Below are 23,585 nucleotides of genomic sequence, written 5' to 3'. Positions count from 1 at the left end.
AGAGGACTGCGCAACAAAACGCGCCAGCGCCGCGTATTGTTATCAACGTATTATTGCAATTTAGCAATACCGTGACTGTCCCGCTGTCTATCTGTACACTTGCCGTGAGCCGCCTGCCACGCCTTTCTCGGGCGCGTCAAGGACGTGCCTCCTTTTTCGGGCATTTTATTTCTATCCTCCGTCGAATGCGAACAGGGCACATAAGTTGCATTCTTGCACCTACACTTTCCCACAATCGAATACTTTGAAATACAACAAATAAAATAACGAACATCTTATTTCCTAAAATACCTGTTTTTTGTTTTGAATGCTATAAATTTGTGATGACAAACGGACATCGAGCAAATTATTAAATTTCGCACTTTTTTCCGGCGAGTGGCGACAGTGAGGCGAAAGCTTACAAGCGGATACATTCTAGAGGGTCGCACGCACGAGGGAGTTCATACGGTGAGCAGTCGCCAGGGGCGCTGCAGTGCTATTCTTGATAAAGTCAGTCATGACAATGATGTGTCCACTCCCTGTCTATTAGGGGAATGGCAACGCAGCGCTGCGGCACGGCTGTTCACCACAGGGGCTTCACTGAGGCGGCTATTAAAGCAGGTGGTTTACCAACTAAAACGACACTGTAGCCATAGAGACGGGAGCAACGGCTGTCGCTGCAAAATGACTATGTGGTATTCTAGTATCTGTATAGTGATGCAGCATAGTGAAAATGCACCAGTTCATCTGCGTGCGCGAAGTCTCCGCGGTGCATTCCGAAGAAGAGCGTTCAGCCCAGCGACACAATTTATCGCTTGTCACCGCTGGCCCAGTGAAGATGCCTCCGTGCGCATGTACGCAGAATTTGAGTGTGTTGTTCACTCCAATGTGCTTGCCGACTGCCTCTGCTGCTGAGTTAACAGCGACCGCAGATGGATATCGTAACGACAGCGCAGCAATCGCATTTTGGCGGGTGAGGGCTCTTGTGTGCAATTAGGAAATTAGACTTCGAACGCAGGAAGGTGTTGCAATTGTTTAGTGTGCCCTGCTTGTGATGAAGAAATTCCATCACACTGGGTGTGTTTGCGCTGACCGCTGACCGTGTTTGCGACACTGCGGCTCCGATACAGCACCGATGACAGAGCAGCCATCTCAAACGACAGCTGCGATACGTTGTCGTTGGAAAACACTATGAACTGCTCAGGATCGTCGTCCACCACGGCGCATCGACGCCTTGCAAGCAGCTACAGTGACCTGCCGATAATTATTTGCTGTGCGTTACGTTGCCACAATGCAGGCAATGAACCGTGTTGTGTGGCCATCACAGCCCAAGAAGATATATGCATAAGCCAGCGAAAGTCGACGCTTTTTTTTATAGTGGTGCCCAGTACATCACCGATGACAGTGCGTTGTGCGTGTTTTATTTCGGAGGTCAAGACTGTTGATGCCTCAAAGTTCCGCACCACGTCGCTGTTGCCGAAAATAAGTTGGGCGTGGCTCAACCGTGGTGGGCACGCACGCGAGTTACATGCCTCGCGCGGGGCGTGACCTATGGTTTTAATTGAGAGGCGAACTCGTGCCAAACTCGTGCATCGCAAGACCCCCCTCGAGTTGAACTCGTGAACATGGCGGCTGGCATCAGCAGCATGTGTCATCGCATCCAGCGGCAGTACACGTCAATATGACCGTCTGGACCTGTTCACCTACATGACCGACGTAGAGTTTCAGAGTCATTTTTGCCTCTCCATAACGTCGGTGCGCTGACTGTGTGGCGAGTTAGGTGAAGGCCCTCGTCTTTGGAGGCAGCGTGGCGGGGAAATTATGCTTTCCGAGCACAGAGTGGTATCACTAGGCTGCGCGAGAAAAGTTCGTGCGATCGCTTCGGCTCTCTCCGGATTCAAGCGCTGTTCGTCCAACGTGCACCAGCCCCAGACCAGGTCCGACATCGTCATCGGAGTACCGGGAAACCTGCGAGCACCTGGGGTTCAACCCTTACCAACCAACCTGCGAAGGCGAAGTGGTCACATTATATTGGAAGGCTCAGAATGGATGCCGGGCTGCCTTCCGGTGCCACAGCTGCCGAAATCAGTTTTCGCAGTTACACGGTACCGCTGCACTGCACGGGCTGAGAGGCAAAGGAAGGGACTTCGCCAACACGACCGCGTCGGCCGTTCGGACGACCACCTCTCCAGGCGGCAAATGATTTGGCTCACTTACTGTGTGAGCAAAGGCGTAGACATATAGCTGCTAAAGGAGATGACCGGCGACTTGTTTCCTCTATCGGAGCACGCCAGGCCGACTGGAGGAACTAGCCCCGTGAGGTCGCGAGGGACGAGCTGCTGGCGCGACCTCTACTCGGTGGCCCCGGGAAGATAGCGCCAATTGACGAGTGCCGTCTTCCCGGGAAGCAAAAGTACAATCGAGGCCGCCTAATGACGTGCGACAACCTTCCGCCGAGCCGCCAAAATTACGGCGGTGTTAAAGATGGCGGCCCATGGGTCTTCGGCATGGCCTGCGCGACCAGAGGGATGCTGCGACTTTTTAAGGTCGACCAACGAAAGGCTGTGACCCTAGGCTCCATTATTGCAGGCAATGTTCAACTGGGGCCATTATTCATAGTGACGAATTGGCCGCACACAACTGTATCCCAAATTTAGTGGATGCTAACGTGGCTGTGCCTCAATCTGCATTGGTAGACAGTCAACCGCAGTGTGAACTTTATGGACAACATCACAGGCGTTCACAAGCAAAAAACGAGAAAGTTATTGTCAAAAAGTGAAGCACCACCTCGTTAGCGGTGGGTGCAGGGTGGAGTCCCACTTGGGATGGATGTGATGGCAGTTGACAGCCACTGTGCGCTGCAAAGACCCTTTCTTGCGTTTGTTAGAGGCCAGAGATCGCTCGGGCTACCCAGTATAAAGACTCTTTCCTGCGGTTGTTAGAATCCATCGCTCGACGCTAGCCAGTGTGAAGGTGCATCACAATGTAAAAGAATATATAACGTAATTTTCTGACTCTTGTATGAGTGCTTTCCGGCATTTCTGAGTGTTTACACGCTAAGCACGGGGCAAACTACTTCTGCGCTAGCCGACACTCACTTCGTCTCGCAGCCTTACTTTAGCGCGAGCAACGAGAGATCTGTTGAAAGCCCAGTGTGAAAACCAGGCGCACACCAATCTGTGCTCCGAAATGGGAGCGCAAGCACGTAGCGTGCCGCACCAATTCAATCCAGAGGAAAGAGAAGGAGCAACGAGCGATCTGTTAAAAGCCCAGTGCGAAAACTAAGCGCACAGAAATCTAATCTCTTCTCAGAAATGCTAGGGCATGCACGTAGCGATCCACGCCAATCCAATTCTGCGGAAAAAAGACTAGGGCGAGCGTCCCCTCGTGGTATAACGCGATACGCATTAAACTACATTTAGTCTAACACACATTCAGTGCACATATTGTAAACTTTAATATGCTCATAACCCACATTAATGTGACTAATATTATCATAATAAATACATTTATTTTATAACTTGCTTGTGCCTGTAATGCACTCGGTGGAACGACAAACAAGTGAAAGAAGGTACCACCATGCACCAACCGTATGATCACGTGAGCCCCAGTTTGTCGACCACCCATGTGGCAACGCCCAAGAGATGATAGCCACCCAGAGTGAATCTAGATAAACCAATGAAACTGGAGGTGTGCCAACGGCCAAGCTTTGTCTTGTTACCATTAGTTCTTTCATCGTGGGGCGTCGCCAGAGCTCGTGAAGATCCCGAGTTTCGTTAAACTCGGCGCATCCTGCATAGCACCCCTGGTGTCGTGCTGGAAATTCATTTCAAGTGAATACTTCTTGCAAACTTACCGGCTACAATTTCAAAGTCGCAATATATGTGCAGTAAAGAAATTTACTTAGAAGTTAACTAGTGAGTTCTTGGTAGTTAGGTTAATATGACTTATTGTGCTCGTAATGACCACCTCTTCTAATAATCCAGCTCAAGATGAAAATTTTGTTATTTGCCACAGGCGATGTTTAAATATGATAGCCACCCAGAGTGAATCTAGATAAACCAATGAAACTGGAGGTGTGCCAACGGCCAAGCTTTGTCTTGTTACCATTAGTTCTTTCATCGTGGGGCGCCGCCAGAACTACATAAAACATGAAAGCGACCGACCCATGTAAGACAGAATATTGAACAGTTAATTTAAATCCCCTGGAGAAAGAATAAACACCTAAAGAGTTGCCAGCGTACAATGTGGAAAACACCTTGGTTGTATGCGGTCTCGCACAGAGTACCAAGGGCTAGTTGGGTCTTGGCATCCAAGCACCGGTGAACCGGAGCTGCATGTAGGCACGGCTGTTGTTTACGTTGAGCGGTAAACGTAATGAACAGAATAATGGAAATCTTCAACATAAACTAAGAAATCAGAATTACTAGTGTGCATATTTAGCAAATACTGAGCAACATCTGTTGAATTCTTTAACAGTAAGTGAGTCATCTACCTCCAGTAGATTAAGTTGCCTCAGTAGATAACGGCTAATGTTTTCCGGCCAGGAATCGCGCTCAATAATCATGTACCTCAAAGTCATATCTGGTTTATGCGTCTTTGCCCTGAAGAGCACCGCAAAGACGAACTTGACAGCATTTTCCTCGCATCGGACGCGCGGACTAACCAGGCTTTGATGCGTGCAAGGTACCAGAGACAGTGTAGCCCATATACTTTTGGCTTGTATCCAGTATCACTGTGAACGGCCGACAAAGATCTCTTCGATGGCGCCTATAAACAACAGGCCATTCAGCCAAAAAGTGCTGCTAGGTCCTTTGCCAGACATATTATCAACAAAGCGACCGATCCAGCGTTCGTTAGAATAGTTTGCTAACGTCCATGCCCTTCGAGCATGGACGTGTGACAGGGGCCATGTGACAGGGACGCGCTCCCTGTCATCAATCACATGCTACTGCCTGTCCGCATCATTACTTCTCAGCCCCCTATTTTTCTCCCATTTCCTTTCCCCCTGATATGAGTAGCCGGCTAGATGACTCCCTGCATTTTCTGAATTTATTCTCCTTTCTCTCTCCTTTAATTTGCGCTGTTTTCCTGCAATTATTCTTAGGTTAAGCAAATGAACTTTAACCGGTTCGAACCGGTTTGGACTGATATTATTTCGCTCCACAATTGAATCAAAATGAAAACCGGAACGAAAAAGTGTTGGTTTGACATTCTTGTCGAGGCAATATGCCTGGAACCACGCGTGACACTTGCAGAGGTGATATATGCAATTAGCACGGAAGTGTTAGTAGAGCACTGATAACAGAAAGCAGCGGCCACTATAGAACACATATAACGTATCAATATTTGTGAATGGGTTAGCTTGTTCATGCTTATTACGGCGTGTTAAGACGCGAAACAAAGCAGAAATAGGGTGAGGACTGCAAAGAGCGTCACTCGCAAGAAGGTTTATTTATAGCAAACAGGTTCCCTTTTACAAGAATAGTGGCTAAACTTTGAGAAAAGCTCGACAGAGAATCCCGAATGCAATACACGCGTTATACATGACGGATTTCGTCGGTGGCGATACGATGTGTTGCTGCATTTTGTCAATGCTGATCGCATTAGTGTCGACAGTCTTCCTTAATTAGATGGCTGCTGTCAGTATCGAGCCTATAAATTAAAAAGCTTCCGGTGGTTTACTTGGTTTAATATAAAAGCTTCTGAACTGAATTGAAATAATTTCTGGGGTCTTACTCGCCAAAACCACTATTTCATTCTGAGGCGCGCCGTAGTGGGGGACTCCAAATTAACTTTGGCCACCAGGGGATTTTTAACGTGCCTCCAATATACGGGACACCGGCGTTTTTGCATTTCGCCCCCATCGAAATGCGGCCGCCGCGGCCGGGATTTGATCCCGCGACCTCGTGCTTAGCAGCGCCACATCATATATAAGAGCTACTGTGCATATGATACGGCCACGACTGAAGATCAACTGACCTCGGAAAGAGGGCTGCCATATCCATATTTAGTGCACGAAAACTTGGTGCACTAGTGCGCAAGTTGGAAGGGACGCAAGTGTCTTCAAGGCACTCAGAAAGCATCACCAAAGTGAAGCAGTGGCGATACAAGCGTGCTGAACGAAACCCCCCCCCCCCCCCCCGCTCCCCTCTTCTCCCTTTATAGTCTTCGAGTGCGCAGTGTCATATGGTGAACACTAGTTTCTCAATGGGCGAGTTTACCATATCCTACTACCACATGATGTCTCGTTACCATGACCTGGCAATTTCTGTTGATCGCATGTACCTACTGTAATCGTGCTGATCTGTAGTGCTACAGATCAGCACGCTTCTCCGGAGGCCCCGGTGCCGAAGACACCGCCTATTCGGCCAGAGAAGATAGTTCAAAAACCGTTGCTTAATTTTCAGTCATCGTTGTAGAGTTCCTGCCTCTCATAAAAAAAAATATTCTTACGTGGAATATCTGTATTGAGGCAACATTCGACGACAGACGCGTCTCCTTCCATGCTGTCCACAACCGTAACAAAATGTCGCAGTTTCACCCGAAACGCAAAGCATCAATTGCGATAGCAACTTAGTAGAGAGCCATACGGAGTAAGGATAGTAGTTTTATCAGCTGTATAAACTTGGACATGCAGCAGCACCAGCCACGCGCAGAACTGTTGTCGACGCCGTCGCCGTTTTGCCCGCGTTCGCACCGAACGCACGCGGCATTGGTGACTGTTGCCGGTGCCTTTGGGGGCGGCTCGGAGGTTTTCAATTAGATGAGAAAGGGAAACTCGTCGGACAGCGTCGGAAGTCTTTACCACCTTCTCGCCTCGCAACGTTTCTATATAAATACGCATTTGGTGCCGCAGATAAACGTCGCCTCCCTTCCCTACCTCCTGTCCCCCCACGGACTTTCGCGCGACGGAAGAAGTCGAGTATGGTGATTGTAAAGGAGGAAAGAGACCCTTAATTCTGCAGCCCTTCAGGGAGCACGGCGGAGAGTTCGCCCTGACTGTCGAAGAGAGAGGTTGTGTTGCGTCTCGCTCCGACGACCTCGCCTCGCCAGTCGCGCCTAGCTCTTCTCCCGTGCGGTCGTGCCTGCACATCGCCCCGGCGTGTGCTGCACGAGCCGCGTGGCTCACCATCGTCGGCGACGTCACCTGCAGCCGCGCACGATTCGCGCGTCCCAACGCGCAACCTCGTGTGTTCCCTGCGGGCTTGCATCGTGCGACGAGTGGATTTACTTCAGTGTTGTGCTCCGCGAGTGGCGTGCCCAACCCGACATCTGTGCCGCGTCCCCGGCTGTGCCGCCTCGTGCGCGTCGCGTGGTCGGTGCTGTGCGCGCGACGTGCCTGTAGTGTGTTTGCCCCCTGTGACGCGCGGTTCGCGTGTTGACTGCGGAGCCGAGCGGCATGGAGGGCTTCCGCAGGCCAGGAGAGCGCCAGGAGAGCGCGTCTCTCGCGACCCTTGTGCCCGTGACGCTACAAGCGCTACAAGCGTCGCGTGAGCGAGGCGAACTAGAGGTGCGCGCCGCCGAGATCGTGGACGCGTGGATAAAGAAACAGGCCACCACCACCCAAGCAGCTGCCGCCGCGGCCGCGCCCGCCGTCACCGAGACACACGTGGCGCCGGCTATACCTTCCCCGCAGGCGAGCCTTCCCCCCTCGGAGCAGGACGCCGCCATTGCTGCCATGGCGAGCATCCCGCTGCCCCCATCCGACGACGAGGAGGCCATGGACTCCTCCTGATGATAAGTGGTTCGTGAGGGAAAGGGAAAGGTTGGCGCTATCCCTTTCCCTCACGAACCACTTATCATCAGGAGGAGTCCATGGCCTCCTCGTCGTCGGATGGGGGCAGCGGGATGCTCGCCATGGCAGCAATGGCGGCGTCCTGCTCCGAGGGGGGAAGGCTCGCCTGCGGGGAAGGTATAGCCGCAAACGCATGCGCGAAGCAGAGAGCGAGGAGGAGGAGCAAACCGGTCGCCGCAAGCTGCCGCCGCCACACCACTGTGCCCCTCAGTCGGGCCGTGACGGAGGGCGACTTCACAGGACTGAGGCTGCGGCGACACCTGGCGACCCACCACCCAGACAAACGGGTGGCACTGGGATGCCCCCCACGACCACTCCCCCAGCGAGGCCTGGCTCGCAGGGAGACCTCGCTCCTTCTCCGGCTCCGCATCGGCTGCAGCTGGACGGCAGCACGCAGCTACCGACTGGGACGAGCGACGTCCCCGGCCTGCAGCTCCTGCGGGGAGCCGGAGACGATCGAACATCTCCTGCTGGCCTGCCCGGCGTACCTCCAGCAGCGGGGCCCACTCCTGCAGGAGTTCCGCCGCCTGGGCCTCCCCTCTGGCAAGGAGGAAGATCTCCTCTTCCCCGGCCGACACCACCTTTCTGCACTTCGAGGCGTCGTGGAGTTCCTTGACTCGTCAGGGCTCTCCGCACGCCTCTAAGGACATTTCTACAAGCGGGAAGGCCTCACGGCCTCCCACCCCACCCCGGGCCTGACCGGCCTGGCACAACACCCCTGCAGACTCTGCAGCACACCAAGGCCTTCCATCTCGGCCTGATACGTGCCGCCTATGCCTGCCGGTTTTGCTTCGCCCAGCCATGGCGACTCCACTCTATCCCTTCTTTCGCTCCCACTTACCCCTCCCCGTTGGCGCTGAGCCGTGCTCCCTCAAGGGCTGCAGAAGATAGCGCCAACCTTTCCCTTTCCCTCAAGAACCACTTATCAATGGAGCACGGCGCAGAACGCGCGTTTGTTCTCCGCCGTGCGTTCTCTCCCTGTGAAAGCGTGCGTCGCTCGCTTTGACTCGCACATACAGCGTCCGGCGCGCGGCGACGATTTCATCGCCGTTGACGTCATACGGAACCTCACGGCGACGGCGACGACGACGCCGACGGCAGAAATCTGCTTTGAGTGTCCATATAATTGCTATCGCAATAAAAAACCTAGAGTACACTTAAGCTTCGCCTGTAAGAGTGGAACGCGATAGCATTATTGGACGCCGTTGACGCCGGCACTGACACCATATTTTCTGCGACATGGGGCCCTATGAAAATTTAGAAAGGCTCAATTTTCAAAACTCCCCTGAATGTTGATTAAAACCAAAGCACAGCGAAACAGCATCAGAATTGGAGCACACTTGAGCTTCGCCTTTAAGAGTAGAACGCGATAGCATTCAAAGGTGCCTGGCTACTTATCAGGCTTTTTTTCTCGTATATTCAACTTACAATCCGACGCTATAACGTCTGTAGGTTGTGGTTAAGTCATATTTTACAATTTTTTCGGGCGAATTTCACTTTGAGAAATTCAATTTTTGTTTACTAACGCCTTGCACACCGCGAAGCGCCCGCCCGGTTGGGGTTGTTCGGGATGATGTGGTTAGGCATGATTATTTCCACCAGACGCACATGCTTACACCGACGTCGACGCCGGATGGTTGCTGTCAATATCGAGCCTATAAATTAAAAAAAAAGCTTCAGGTGGTTTACTTGGTTTAATATAACAGCTTCTGAACTGAACTGAAGTAATTTCTGGGGTTTTACTTGCCAAAACCACTGTCGCGTTAAAACGGCCCCTTGCACGAACACTCTCGGCTCGTGCTATAAGTTGTTCTGCGCGATGCCACGCGGTGAGATCACATGTGCGGGTACGCACAGCCAAGTATGCTCACTGACGATTACGCTCTCTGTCACCAGTTTGCTTAGAAGACGCTCCCAGGAAGGCATCAACATGATGGATCGTGGTGGCGACGCTGCAGAGCACCTATAGTTCTTTCCTGCTGACAATTCAGACGCAATTGCCATGAAGTTTCATCAGGTGGCAATACCGAAGGTGCGGCATATACAGACACCGCAAAATTGCCACGAAGTTTCTTCCGGAGTCTATTGAGAGCTAACGCAATTCAGAATCATAAAACAATCATTAGCCGCGTATACAATGCTGCAGCGGTAGTGAAGCTGTTTGTCATGTGCCTCCGTGGAAGTTTGTGAAAATCACCCCTGACGTTTTTCTGTGCCCACCTGTCACGGCTGTAAAAATATTGAACGCGAAAAAAAATCACAGCATACCCACGGGTTGAATGATGATGAGTGGGCGAAGCTCCGGAGGGAATCATCGGATCTCCCGCTTAAGGGGACGCTAGCACAAACGCGTTAGAAACGTGCAGTACTCTCTAGTAAGGGGGAGCGGCCACAGCGTCTTACATGCCGGAACGTACACCGCGTTTGCCGACGCCATCACATGACTGCTGAGAGAGTATACCCCCCCCGTATTCATAAACGCTCCTCGACTTGTTGGCGCTGAGCCGTGCTCCCTCAAGGGCTGCAGAAGATAGCGCCAACCTTTCCCTTTCCCTCAAGAACCACTTATATATATATATATCTTCGACTTGAGCTTGACTTGCCACCGCCTTGGGCAGCGCGTTCGAAACGCGTTGAAGGTAAGGCGGAGAGGCCACAGCGTCTTACACCAGCTTCTTACACGTGCCGTAACGCGCTAGCACAAACGCGTCAGAAACGCGCTCGAAACGCGGCCTTTCGTTAATGTTGGGTATTTATTGCCATCGTGGTGCGTGTGTCTATGTGCGCTTCGTGGCGTAGTGGTTAGCGCCGCGCGTTCGGAAGCGAGGGGTCCCTGGTTCGATTCCGCGCTACGGACACAACTTTCGGAATTTTTTTAACACGAAAGTGTTTTATGCCGGGGTCCACCAAGACTTCACTGACGTATTTCCGTCACGGAAATACGTCATAGAACATTATACAAAGAAAGAAACCAGAAGAAAAAGTTCCACAAACATGCAAAATTTGGAAATCGAACCCACGACCTCTCGGTCCGCGACGATAGATCGCCGAGCGTTTAACCCATTGCGCCACAAACGCATTTGCATGAGAGCTACACAGACGCGCCTTATATATCTAACACTCCTCCGTGTACCCGCGCTCTTGCTCGGGGCGGTGCCGCCGCCTACGAGCAGAAAAGAGAAGTACTGCATTATGACACTAAAGCCCGGCCCACATTCAGCGTTTTCACCAGCGTTTCCTGCCGTTGCGTCTCTCGGCGTCGTTGCATCAACGGCGCCGGAGAGGTCACCCAGCCACATGAGACGCACGCAAACAGCGCCAGTCCAGCGTCGCACAATGTGACCAGACAGATTTAACCAGAAGCAGTGTGCAATGTCATTCAAGTGAACTATGAGTAATGTTCCCGATTAAGGTTTTTAAGCCCTGTTTATAGTTCTGCGGCACACACACACAAATACATTCACGGCAACGCGCTCGAAGGTACGAGCGGCTGCTTTCTCAGACGGCGCCGCCTCGCCGACGAGACACTGGCGCCACATAGTGGCACGCACGCGAAATGGTTGCTGCGGAAGTCGCTTGCAAAAGTTGCCAGCAGCGCGGCCGCGGCCACGCGCTGATTGGTCGGCGCCACGTCGGCGCTCATCGAGCCGCTTCCGGCGGCGGCGCCGGCGCCGAGATAGCCGAGATTTCTGGTGTGCCTTGAGTACGACGTTTCGGCTTGGCGCCTCCCTCAGCGTCGACGCTGAGCGGCGCCGGGTGACGAAACGCCAGGAAACGCCGGGAAAACGCCGAATGTGGTCGGGCCTTGACGCGCACCGACAGTGAACGCTTCGGTGGTCTCAGCACTACGACGCCTCGATGCCAGCATTCGAAGGGACGCTGGCATCAGGAAGCACTACCAACGCCACCTAGGTGGCGTTCACCGTACTCAGCACAGCGGAGCGTGGCCTCCGCAATTAGCTCTGAAAATGTTTCTGAAGTTGATCGCGGAGGCTGCAATTACGACGCGCTGTACGCGCTGATTTGACTCGGTGACGATTCAGTTACGTGCTTTGTCTTGCGCGTTGTATTAGTGTGTCAGTTACGTGCTTCGTCTTTCGCGTTGTGCTAGCGTGTGCAGCGTAGTGCAGCTTCCATATGCACGACGGTTGCTCATGGTCATCGACGTTGGTAGTCGTGATGGAGGAGACGTGCCACCAGGCGTCAGCGTGGGTGCATCAACGCCTAAGGGCGCTTTAGCCACAAAACACCAATAGACATTATATATCAATGTGCAATAAACATTACACTACTTCTGTGAAGACACGTTTCACTTTCGTGTTCTATACCGATTCCTATATAAGAGGGATCAACCACATTTTTTTTTCATAAAACGCCGGAAGCGTTCTCCGGAAGCCGGAAGCTGGCTTCCGGAACCGGAAGCGGAACCGGAAGTGGAAACGGAAGCGGAACCGGGAGTGGAAACGGAAGCGGAACCGGAAGTGGAACCGGAAGCGGAAGTCGGCTTCTGGTTATACTATACGTATACATATATATGGGTATACATACATATACGGACACACAACGCCATCTATTGAGCAATTCATAAAACTAGACGTGGCTACCTACTACGACGGGGACGAACGGGTGCCGCTATAGGAGCTTTCCCCCCTAAAAGTTAAGCCAGTTCCACGGTTATTCGCTAACAAGACAGCGGCAATTTTGCACCTAGTCTCGCGGTCCAGATTCTTAAGGTGCGTCCAAATTCATCTGCCGAACGCTTAATACGAGAGAAGGTGTGTTGCATGTGTGGGCTTACTTACCTATAGAAGTGCCTACGTATTTCCCACCTCTAATTTTCACCAGAGCCAGGCTGAAAGAATGACGAAAGAACTGTATTATAGGGTGACAGCCAATTGTTTCATGCGCCTCAACATATACTATAACAAAAGGGTCTATTGTAAAGATATACCTTATTTAAAATATGAGTGTGAATCTCTATGCTTATACCAATAGGTCCAAGTCACTACAAACTATCACAAATGTCGTCGGCTTCACAATCATTATTCTAAACACATAAGAATGAAGGCCTGCGTGAAAGTTCTGAAGTTTTCTCTGTTACATACATCAACAAGCTTCATCCTAAGCGCGCTAATTTTCTAATCTGAATTGTCCAGCCTATGCTCTGGCTCAGTCGATGGCGTTGTTTGACGGAAAGCGCAATTACAAAAGCAGTAAAATGCATTTTAATGAGCGCCAGTTAAACGACAAGTGCAGGTGAACAAATCTCTACGGCAAATGCCGTCTGGACGGTGTAATTACTTGAAATTCAATTGATTTGTAAGCCTGGCCCAAAATTTCAGTTGCCCAAATTCTTTCTACGACTCAAACGTTTTTCTACTGCGACTGTTTTACGTTGCTTACATGCAAAGCTCTTGCTCATCGCCATGTGCGAGCATTATTATTAATAGGGGCAAATTTATGATTATCAGGGTTGTATTGGCCAATAAAGGCAACTTTATTTTGGAGCAAGAAGATATAATTTAAGGGGGGCTAAGGTGCATACTTACTTAGTGGACAAAGCTCGTGTGAGTACGAGAGATTGTAAAGGGTGGTTTCGAAGACATCATGCGCAGCTAATTGCATGGGTGCCGACCTTTCTGACATATTGTATGAATGGAAATACACGCATTCTTGACGCAGTTATGCCGATTATTACTGGTAGTGTGCATTGCGCAGAGCATGAAGTTGGTACAAGGATGGCAGGCAGGGAGCTTGTTCATTATATGGAAGACCGGCCGCCCTGCATAAACCCTTGCAGAACACTTTTCTCAGTAAATGGAAAACAGAAAGAGAACCGTGCATTTGCGCCACCTTGAGCCTGGGCAGGCAATTTCGGAATAAAGGCTGGACTGCGATTTTGTAATGACACGACCAGAAACAGGGCCTATTTATAAGCGTACCGAATACTCGCAAAGTGCCTTGAGTGGCCAGTGGCGCGGAAATTTTGCGTGTATTCGCAGGCTTCTTTCACGCTCGAAAAAACACTTCTATTTGTACGTAGTGAGCGACAGAAAGCTGTATCGGGAGTTTTGAAGAAAAAGCATCATTACGCTACCTCGGGCAGCAGTCGGCGACTCAAGACTTTTCACCTTGAGAGCTAGAGGTCAGACCACAAGAAAGCATTAAGGCGCGTTATAGTCCGATGTTATCGGCACGCGGGCGAGCGTCATCAGACGCCGGGCACGTCGGAGCGCATTGGCCGTGCGTCCGGTTACGTTGGCGGCGCCAGTACGTCGAACCATCGGTCGAACTATGGCCGCAGTTCTCGCCAACGTGACATCACGTGTGCGCGCCTTCACGCTACGTCGGATTTAGGCCTTTACGGAGCCCTGAAAGGAGACATTGCCACCGTTGCCCGAGTAGAGTTGGGCCCGGCTGCGCATTGCAACCAAGTCTCACTACTTTACTGAGTCCAGCAGTGTATTCATAGACTTAAAAAAAAAGGTGAGGACGCTTAAGCTTCGCTGTTAAGAGTGGAACGCGATATCATTGACTATCAGATCCCTGACTGCTTCTCACGGTCCCCAACGACTGCAGCTTATGCAACCATTATGATTACTGGCAAACACTGGCGGCGTACGCAGATGTACAGCACAAGACGTGGCATCAAGTCATACCACGTCACAGTTGCGTACAACACGGCCATCCAGGAAACAACGCGATGTGAGGTTCTGACCATGCTGGATGCGATGCTTCCACACGATTACGACGCGTTGCTCACCCCTGACGCTGAGCAATTGACGAAGTACGCCGAAGAAGCTCGCGATTGGCACGCCTACACATCTCGCAAGAGCAGAGTGCAGAAGCACGCCGCTACAATCTTCGCCATCGCCAAGTTGACTACTACCCGGGCGATCAAGTTTGGTTGCGGACGCCGCTTCGCCGCCAGAGGCTGTCAGAGAAGCTGCTCAGTCGCTACTTTGGACAATACGCGTACAAGTGCTGCGTCGCGTTAGTGACGTGAACTAAAGCACTGCACGGGCCGATTTTTCCAGCCCGGGCCCGGCCCGGGCCCGTTTTTACGTTGGGCTGCCTGCCCGAGCCCGACCAAGAGCTTTAGGGCGAGACCCGGGCCCGGCCCGGGCCCGGAAATATTCTTCGTTACCCGCCCGGCCCGGCCCGCCACCTCTTTACCTTAGGCCCGAGCCCGGCCCGAGCCCGGCTCGAAACTGGCCCGAACCCCGCCCGAGACCGAAAAAGACATGTTTTTCAGAGTCGAGACGCGCGATAATAGCTCACTTCACGTTTTATGCACACCACCACAGTCCGAGCCCGGCCCGCGCCCGCGTCAAAAAAACCTGAGCCCGGCCCCGGCCCGGGTCAAAAAAAATGTTGCATTGGTTTAGCTCGGCTATGCCAGGATATACGTAGCGTTAGCAAAGGTTCAGCTGATTATTCTTAGCTTTCCTGGTTGTCTAGATTGTCAAGGATTAGCTTGATTGTCATGCTTACTGCTGCTCCAATGACACACACAAACGCCAGTCAGAAGCGCAGCGGCTCCAGCGCAGTGTCAGATGGCGACTGCACAGCGAGCGCGCGCCGGCGCCAGTGCGTCTACCACGGCTACGACGTCACTCCTCTGGAATGCGCAGACCGGCGGCGGTGAGTCGCGCGCGGCGGCGGCGGAGTGCGCGAGAGGTGCTGGCTCCGGTGGCTCCTGTGCGCAAGCCGTGTGACATCACTGATCCTTGCGCATGCGCAGCACGGCTCTTGATGTGCCACGCGAAACGGGCTTGGCTAGGCCAGTGTAGCTAACGCTACAAAAGCACATGCCGTGCCCGAGCCCGGCCCGAGCCCGTGATAAAACTGCCCTACCGGGCCCAGCCCGGCCCACGGGCCGGGTCGGGCCCGGGCAAGCCCGAGCCCGTGCAGTGCTCTAACGGGAACTACGAGGTTCTTCCAGATAGTGCCATATCACCCCAGCGTCGAAAGCACCACTTGGAGATTATGCACGTTGTATGACTCAAGTCTTATTTCACGCGATTGTGCGATAACGTCTCAACTTTATTACTTCCTTTATTTCTCTCTCTGCCCCCGTGCATACTTTCTCGTCGTTCACTCTTTTTCTCTCTACCTACGACCATTTGCATGAGCATCGTGATGATGCCCGTTTCTTTTTTCGGAGGGACATAATACCACGAGGTCACCAGGTGCGGTGAGCGCGAGCCAACTTTCTGGCAAGGGAAGAAGTTATTTTTTGGGTCGGGTATAATCTTGGGGCGCTAGTGCTTGTCTCTGCCGGTGGCATGTAGTTCTTGTGATAAAGGCCTTCTGTAGCACGTGACAATACGGACACAATTTTGTTCAGCTATCCTCCAGAAATAATTAAATATAGGAGTGCTTTCCTATTGCATTCATCACTAAAACTACAAATTTGCTTTATCTAGCAGATGTAGCTAATGCTTATCACCTTGTTACCATATAGGCGATATCAGACCTCGTCGATGTTGGGCTCTTGTGTGCATATTCACCCAATTTATTCAAGGTTTGGTCTGCCATGACGTTGCCATCCACGTATAGCTGTAGATAAGGTTGTACGATCTGGAAAGACAATACTGTTAATGGCAAAATAAAAACTCTAACGTGGTTTTCTTACCTGCAATCCTTCAATTACTGTCAATCCTATCCGAGCCGGAGGTTCGAGCTGCTGCAGTCGAAGGCTCACCTGCAAATAGCAAAAAACACTACACCGTGCATTCGTTCACTATGGCGAGACGTTGCGTCAGATGTCTATTACTTTATAGGAACGGGAGTGATAATTTGAAGAGTTGACATATCTGCAAGAGCTGACAGCGTCACCTATGCCGATGGTGCCAAAGAGGCCCTTCGACGCTTACATGTAATTTTGAAATGAGCAAATTCTTTCCAAGATTTATTTTTTTTAACGCGTAAGCATTTCTAGGCTTAACCAAGGAGAAAACTGTCCGTCCATCCCGTAAGACGCTCACTTTCAAGATAAAGCCCGCAGCACCGAGCGACTTTACCTTCGTGCTGCCTGTCGCTACAACACGAACGAAGCGGCAAGCACGCAGCACTCACGAAGGTCTCAGAACAGGCCGCACCTTGCGCCTTTCGCAGATCACTTTTAATATATGGGCCCGCGCGTCTCCCTTCAACGCGACGCGGCAAAAACGGCGCGCGGAGCTAAAATCAGTCGGCGTTATCTTCCCGCTTCGCAGGTCGCTTTCAAGAGACGGTCCGCGCGGCCGTGCCAGAGTACGTCTGATCGGTAATTTCCGCCGCCGGAGTCCTTTGATCACGGTTGATAATGGTTCTACTACCTGTAGTACATTGCACGCGTTGTCAATGCACCTTCCGCACCAGTTCGTGTCATCGCAGTGCTGTCATTTGTACAGGACGGATCAAGTGTCAAAACACTGACACTGACACCGGACTTCGTGGAGATGAGCAAGTGGCACAATGCTTACGCATAATTCTCCTACGTGAAATTCACGCTTAAACTCCCAGAATAGTTTCTGCGTTATTCTTTTTTTTCGTTCTCTCTATTACACTCCTTTATAGGTGCATAATACGATCGTTGAACAAATAAGACATGCCGGAATGCTAATTAGTCTTCGTGCTTGGATCATTTTCCAACTTCCAGGCATGTTTAGTTTCTTCGGTACGAAGCAAAATACGAATTGTAGTTCTACGCGCATTATTTCTTGATAAGTACGACCTTAATGACCTCAAAAGTCGCAACTTCTGCGATGCCTTCCCCTCTCCTCTTTATGATGTCACAAATACCGCATGAGGTGCAGAAAAACTAGATAACTAGAAGTTATCTTCCTATTACTATTGACATCCATTAATAAGCCCACCTTTGGAAATACGTCATAGAACATTATACAAAGAAAGAAACCAGAAGAAAAAGTTCCACAAACATGCAAAATTTGGAAATCGAACCCACGACCTCTCGGTCCGCGACGATAGATCGCCGAGCGTTTAACCCATTGCGCCACAAACGCATTTGCTGAGAGCTACACAGACGCGCCTTATATATCTAACACTCCTCCGTGTACCCGCGCTCTTGCTCGGGGCGGTGCCGCCGCCTACGAGCAGAAAAGAGAAGTACTGCATTATGACACTAAAGCCCGGCCCACATTCAGCGTTTTCACCAGCGTTTCCTGCCGTTGCGTCTCTCGGCGTCGTTGCATCAACGGCGCCGGAGAGGTCACCCAGCCACATGAGACGCACGCAAACAGCGCCAGTCCAGCGTCGCACAATGTGACCAGACAGATTTAACCAGAAGCAGTGTGCAATGTCATTCAAGTGAACTATGAGTAATGTTCCCGATTAAGGTTTTTAAGCCCTGTTTATAGTTCTGCGGCACACACACACAAATACATTCACGGCAACGTGCTCGAAGGTACGAGCGGCTGCTTTCTCAGACGGCGCCGCCTCGCCGACGAGACACTGGCGCCACATAGTGGCACGCACGCGAAATGGTTGCTGCGGAAGTCGCTTGCAAAAGTTGCCAGCAGCGCGGCCGCGGCCACGCGCTGATTGGTCGGCGCCACGTCGGCGCTCATCGAGCCGCTTCCGGCGGCGGCGCCGGCGCCGAGATAGCCGAGATTTCTGGTGTGCCTTGAGTACGACGTTTCGGCTTGGCGCCTCCCTCAGCGTCGACGCTGAGCGGCGCCGGGTGACGAAACGCCAGGAAACGCCGGGAAAACGCCGAATGTGGTCGGGCCTTGACGCGCACCGACAGTGAACGCTTCGGTGGTCTCAGCACTACGACGCCTCGATGCCAGCATTCGAAGGGACGCTGGCATCAGGAAGCACTACCAACGCCACCTAGGTGGCGTTCACCGTACTCAGCACAGCGGAGCGTGGCCTCCGCAATTTTTTCAGAACAAGGCGCTCGTTAAATTTTAAACGGTGTTGTGCAAATCTAGCGTGACCTACTTTTTTGTTTCTTATTGCCCATTGCTCAAAATTTAGGGGCAGTTCAAGCGTAATCGTAAGGAGCAGACGCCTAATGACGGAGATGCCGAAGTTTTCAGCATGCGGCTTACCGAGTGCATGAACAAGATTGCATAGGCTACACGGTCTTCCTTGTTATTCCCGAAGTAGGCGCTGTGATTGATATCCATGATGAAGTGCGTCTCTATAGTATAGTACGGTGGAAGTTCCCGACTTTCTGTAAACAAGCAATCAAAAGAGCCTGCCATGTTACTACTCCGCATGACAAGCTCGTATTCGTCCAGAGACGTACCAATTTTTGTATACTGGGGTTCATTTCCAAGGTCGCTTTCTGAAAAATAAAATACAATTGAATGAAATATTAGCAGATAATTTTATGGGACAAGGGAGACAACAAATTTGAGCACTCGCACATGTCATCTCCCTTGTCTCGTTCTTAAGGGTTGTTCGCTCGCGTGCCTCTTATTTTCCTTCCTTCCTTCCTTCCTTGTTCGCACGCAAAAGTATCTACCAACCGTCCCGAGTTGGTATTTAAGGTATACTGGTGGTCTAGTTGGTTAGTGATGATGTAATCTGGCAGCACACTTTGATACAAGGACGTAACACAGTGAACAGCGCTCGCGTTGGTTCACTGTGTCACGTCATTGTACCGAAGTGTTCTGCCATATAACACCGAGTCGGTATACTGTTAGCAACAGGTATTCGCACTCAGTCGTATGAAATGCGCTATGTTTCCGTCGTAGCGCTTTTTTTTTTGCTCTGAAACGCGCTCCATGGAAGTCAATAATATACATAACGCTACCCACAAATGCCGCCTTGTTAAACATTATACAACACAATTTTATAAGTTTGTGTTTCACGTCAGTCGACGACAGCCGTCTTGCTTCAAGAAAGGGGAGGGGCTAAGTGCATGGACTGAAACACTAGGCACCAGGAAGAGCTCTGAAAGCTTTAAAATACTACCTAATTGACAATGCTTCTTGTCTGATTATTGACGATGTTTTTGTTTTTGCTATCGCTTGTGGCGGAGAGTACTGCGCTCTGGTGCTTCCGCACTAAAATGAGAGTAATCGTTGTAGAGGTGCAGCGACGCCATGCCGATTCGAAAAGGATTGCACTTTTGCGAATACCGCTCAATGGTGCTGACTAAAAAGCATAAAAAAATATTTCTCCTGGTGTGGATCTCGTAAACGGACAATAAAGGAAATTAGCAAGTCGAGCTAGATTGAAATATTAGACTTCTGTGATAATGAGTTCATAATTCATAGCGAGAACATAGCGTTTGTAAGCGAGAAAATTATGAAAGTTGAAAGTGTGAGTGGTGCTACCTGTTGTAGGTCACGCGAAGGTTACGTCAGCTCGTCCGTTTTGGAGCGCGCGGTTGAAATTCAGGAGCAGCAGCCGGACCTTCTTCGGCCACTATTTGAGCAATAAAGCTATATATTGGTACACTGGTACGCGGAAAACCATGATAAATTTCTAGACAAATATTCCATCGATCCAGCTATTTTCCTTTAGTGTCAATTTAACAAAAGCTTTCCAAAAGCAGTTGAGTGACACCTGTTTTATTAGCACCTAAACGACAAATAAAAAGGTTCGAAACTTACCGACTTCATCCACAATATCATAGGTGCCAGGAGGGATGTCAATTATTGATATTCGGTGAGCCAATCTTTCTTGAGACGATCGTTCCAAACTTGCGCAAGGCTCAATTCTATGAGTGGAATTTACCATCCCTGTCTGAACAAATATGATGGGTTTTTGGAGCCCGAAGCGAAACTGGCTTCTTTTTTTTTTTTGCAGTGTATATATGACAATGTTGGATAGTCGTAATTGCTACTTTTGATAAGTTTCAAAAGGAAATGGAAACTGCGTAATAAATCCAGACTAATGAACAATATATAAAAGTTCCGTGCAAATTAAAAGGGGTATAAAGAGACACGGCGATGTAATAACTTTGCGATAATAACTTTGAGATAATTGTTTACTCACAATGTAATAATCACCTCGCCCTACGGGCTTCAGGATAAGGGATGCTTGTTTCTCCACATCTTCAAACAAGTCTCTTTCGTAGTGTGCACCTTTAACCTGCGCATATATTAACGCGATAGCGTTAAGGGCCTCGTGTCGCAGGAAATCCGGTGTCGGCGTCGGAAGCGTTTCCCATCCAAGAAAATCATCCTGAATCACGCCGACCACGCAGGTGCGGAGGCGCTGGGGAAGAATCGAATTTTGTCAAAGCAAAATGCGCCGGAAAAATCTTAAAGTACGACGTAACCACAACCTACAGACGTGATAGCGTTGGATTGTAATTTGAATACACGAGAAAACATAATTCTCTTGCGCGGAAACTCAAACATAAGCCCCTTTTCCGGCATTTCTACCACTCTCATACAGCGGCGCGCCGCGGTTATTGCGAAAATACCATCCAGATGGCGCTCGCCTTCTTGACAGCCTACAACAGCGGTGCAGTTAGGCTCGCTACGGCTAAAGTCACTAGATTTTAAAGCAAAAAATACCTACGGACTTTAGCTACGGCCACCGCATGCGGCTGCCAAGTTGGAGAATAAAGAAAGCTGCAGTTGCCGGGAAGCCTGATAAGCAGCCAGGGATCTTATAATGCTATCTCGTTCCACTCTTAAAGGCGAAGCTTAAGCGTCCTCCAATGTCTTTGGTGAGCTTTTATTTATTTATTTATTTATTTATTTATTTATTTATTTATTTATTTATTTATTTATTTATTTATTTATTTATTTTTTATTTCGAATACCTCAGGTGCTCCTAATAAAGAAGTATTACAAAAGGGGTGGGCTTCGGGTCAGTTAATGATTTCACATAACAATAACTTAAAGCTATTTGGGTTGCAGAGAGCCACAGTTGCAGAGGGCAACTCGCTCCAGTCCCTTGATGTATTGGAAAAAATGACGATAAGCGCGATAATATCCACGTGGGAGGAGGGTGTTGTTGACGTACGATGAGCCGGTGTACTAAAAGAATGCATAGATGGGAGTAGTAAAATTTGTGAGAGAGGTGAAGTTTTGCTATTTTACAGCGAGATGACATTGAAATGACATTATTATTAGATTTCAGCTCAGTTAGGCTGCAGCTATCGGAATAGTTGTTAAAGATGTATCTCATGGCACTGTTTTGGACAGATTCCAGCGCATTAGAAAGGCTTATAAGAGGAGGACCCCAAACGGCGCATGCATGCTACAGTTTGAGACAAACAAGCGTTATGTAAGGTAAAGCAGATTAGTAGGGGGAGAGACTAAGCGTAAGTTGCCCCTTAGGAAACCATGAACACGGTTAGCTTGATCGACAATGTTCGTTATACGAGGAGACGGAGACGTGGGCGAGAAGAATTCCTAAATATTTATTGAAGACACAACCTTTATGTTTACACCATGATTCGTGTATTTTTCTGGGCCCGATTTCACAAAACCGTCCTTATGCTTTAATTGTTCGTAAGATAAGTTTTCAACCAATCCTGACACTCGACATTGTATCGAGCGTAATTCACACGGTGGTGACCACAAGAAGAGGCGTTTATGGATGACACGGGAATGCATATATATCCGCGCTTGCGCACAGCGTTGTCGGACCAGCCACCTTATCCCGCCTGCAAGCTGTCTTTGTTCGCGCAATGTTGCTGTCTTGGCTAGCCATTGCATCCTGCTTTCTTTGAAGAATGAAAACACTGAACCCACTGAAAACACGGATAGCACGGAAAGCACGGAAAGCACTCAACATCGATGCATAGCAGTCGACACTCCTAGGCTGTTTCAGTCTGCTGGAACCCGTGCATGTCGGTCAGGTGATCTGGGGGTCTTCGCGGTCTGGTAGATCGTCGCAGTGAATCTGGAATGGTGGTGGAATGATGCCTGCTGGTGGACGGTCCTGTGTGGCCTGCGGAGGTTCTGGCCGCTGCTGTGTGACTGCGCTCGGAGATGAATCGCTCGGAGATGAGTCGTCCTCCTGGTAATGGATGGTTCGATAGAACGCTTCTGGTGTTTTGCGTAAGGTGTTGTCTATTTTGACGGAAAATCCGGCCATCCTCAGTCAGAACGGTGTACGACCTCGGGGCCAAGAGATCTTGGATTTGTGCCTTGATTTCCCATCTACCATTTTGGGGAATTCGGAAGGCATCTCCCTTCTATAGTGGAGCTAGTGGTCTTCCTGTGGTTCCTGCTTGAAGATGCTTTTGAACGGGACCTGAGGATGACGTTGAAAAATCTGGAAGTAGCGCTCTTAAATTCGTCCCCTTAGCAGTTCCGATCGTGATAGGTCATCTTCGAGAGGACACACCCTGTAGTTGAGAAGGCCCAAAAAGAAGTCCTCTTTTTTGGTCTCAGTCTTGCCCGGAAGCCGCTTGACCACTTGTACGCCCTTCTCGGCGAGTCCATTGGACCAGGGAAAACGTGGACTTGAAATCGCATGCGCAAAGTCATAACGAGCTGCAAGATCTTTAAACTTTTGACGCCTACTGCGGGCCGCCATCACTGAAAACTTCAAGTAGTATTCCTTGCCTTGCAAAGATCTGACGTAGTTTATGAATGACAGTTGTTGCAGAGGTCTCCTTCGGGTGCTCGATTTCTGGAAAATCAGAGTAGGCCTCATAGACAACCAAAAAAATGCTTTGCGGCGTGTTGAAAAAGATCTGTACCAACTCTGGTCCATGGCAAGTCTGGAACGGTGCGCTGGCACAGGGGCTCGTCAGGTGGCCTATATATAAGCAAACTTCTTGCAAACGTCACACCTGTCAACGAAATGGTCAATATCTGTTGACATTCCTGGCCAATTCAACTTGCGAGCCCTCGATTGTATTTTCCTAAGCTGAGAT

At 50.2% G+C, this 23,585-nt stretch overlaps 1 protein-coding gene across 1 annotated transcript in view; it reads right to left on the bottom strand.

Moving 5' to 3' along the window:
* Positions 1 to 23,585, bottom strand: part of LOC119445938 (venom metalloproteinase antarease-like TtrivMP_A) — a 161,550-nt gene that overhangs the window by 46,210 nt on the left and 91,755 nt on the right. Inside the window, exons 9-10 of the mRNA XM_049663742.1 lie at positions 16,230 to 16,256; positions 12,580 to 12,629 (exon numbers count right to left, since the gene is read on the bottom strand). Of these exons, the coding sequence (XP_049519699.1) occupies positions 12,580 to 12,629; positions 16,230 to 16,256 (77 nt within the window). The remainder of the gene's footprint in view (positions 1 to 12,579; positions 12,630 to 16,229; positions 16,257 to 23,585) is intronic.

This window comes from Dermacentor silvarum, chromosome 3 (genome assembly GCF_013339745.2).
Source record: "Dermacentor silvarum isolate Dsil-2018 chromosome 3, BIME_Dsil_1.4, whole genome shotgun sequence".
NCBI classification, from domain to species: Eukaryota; Metazoa; Arthropoda; class Arachnida; order Ixodida; family Ixodidae; genus Dermacentor; species Dermacentor silvarum.
Note: the sequence above shows the minus strand (reverse complement) of the source record. Positions and strands in the feature narration are given on the sequence as shown.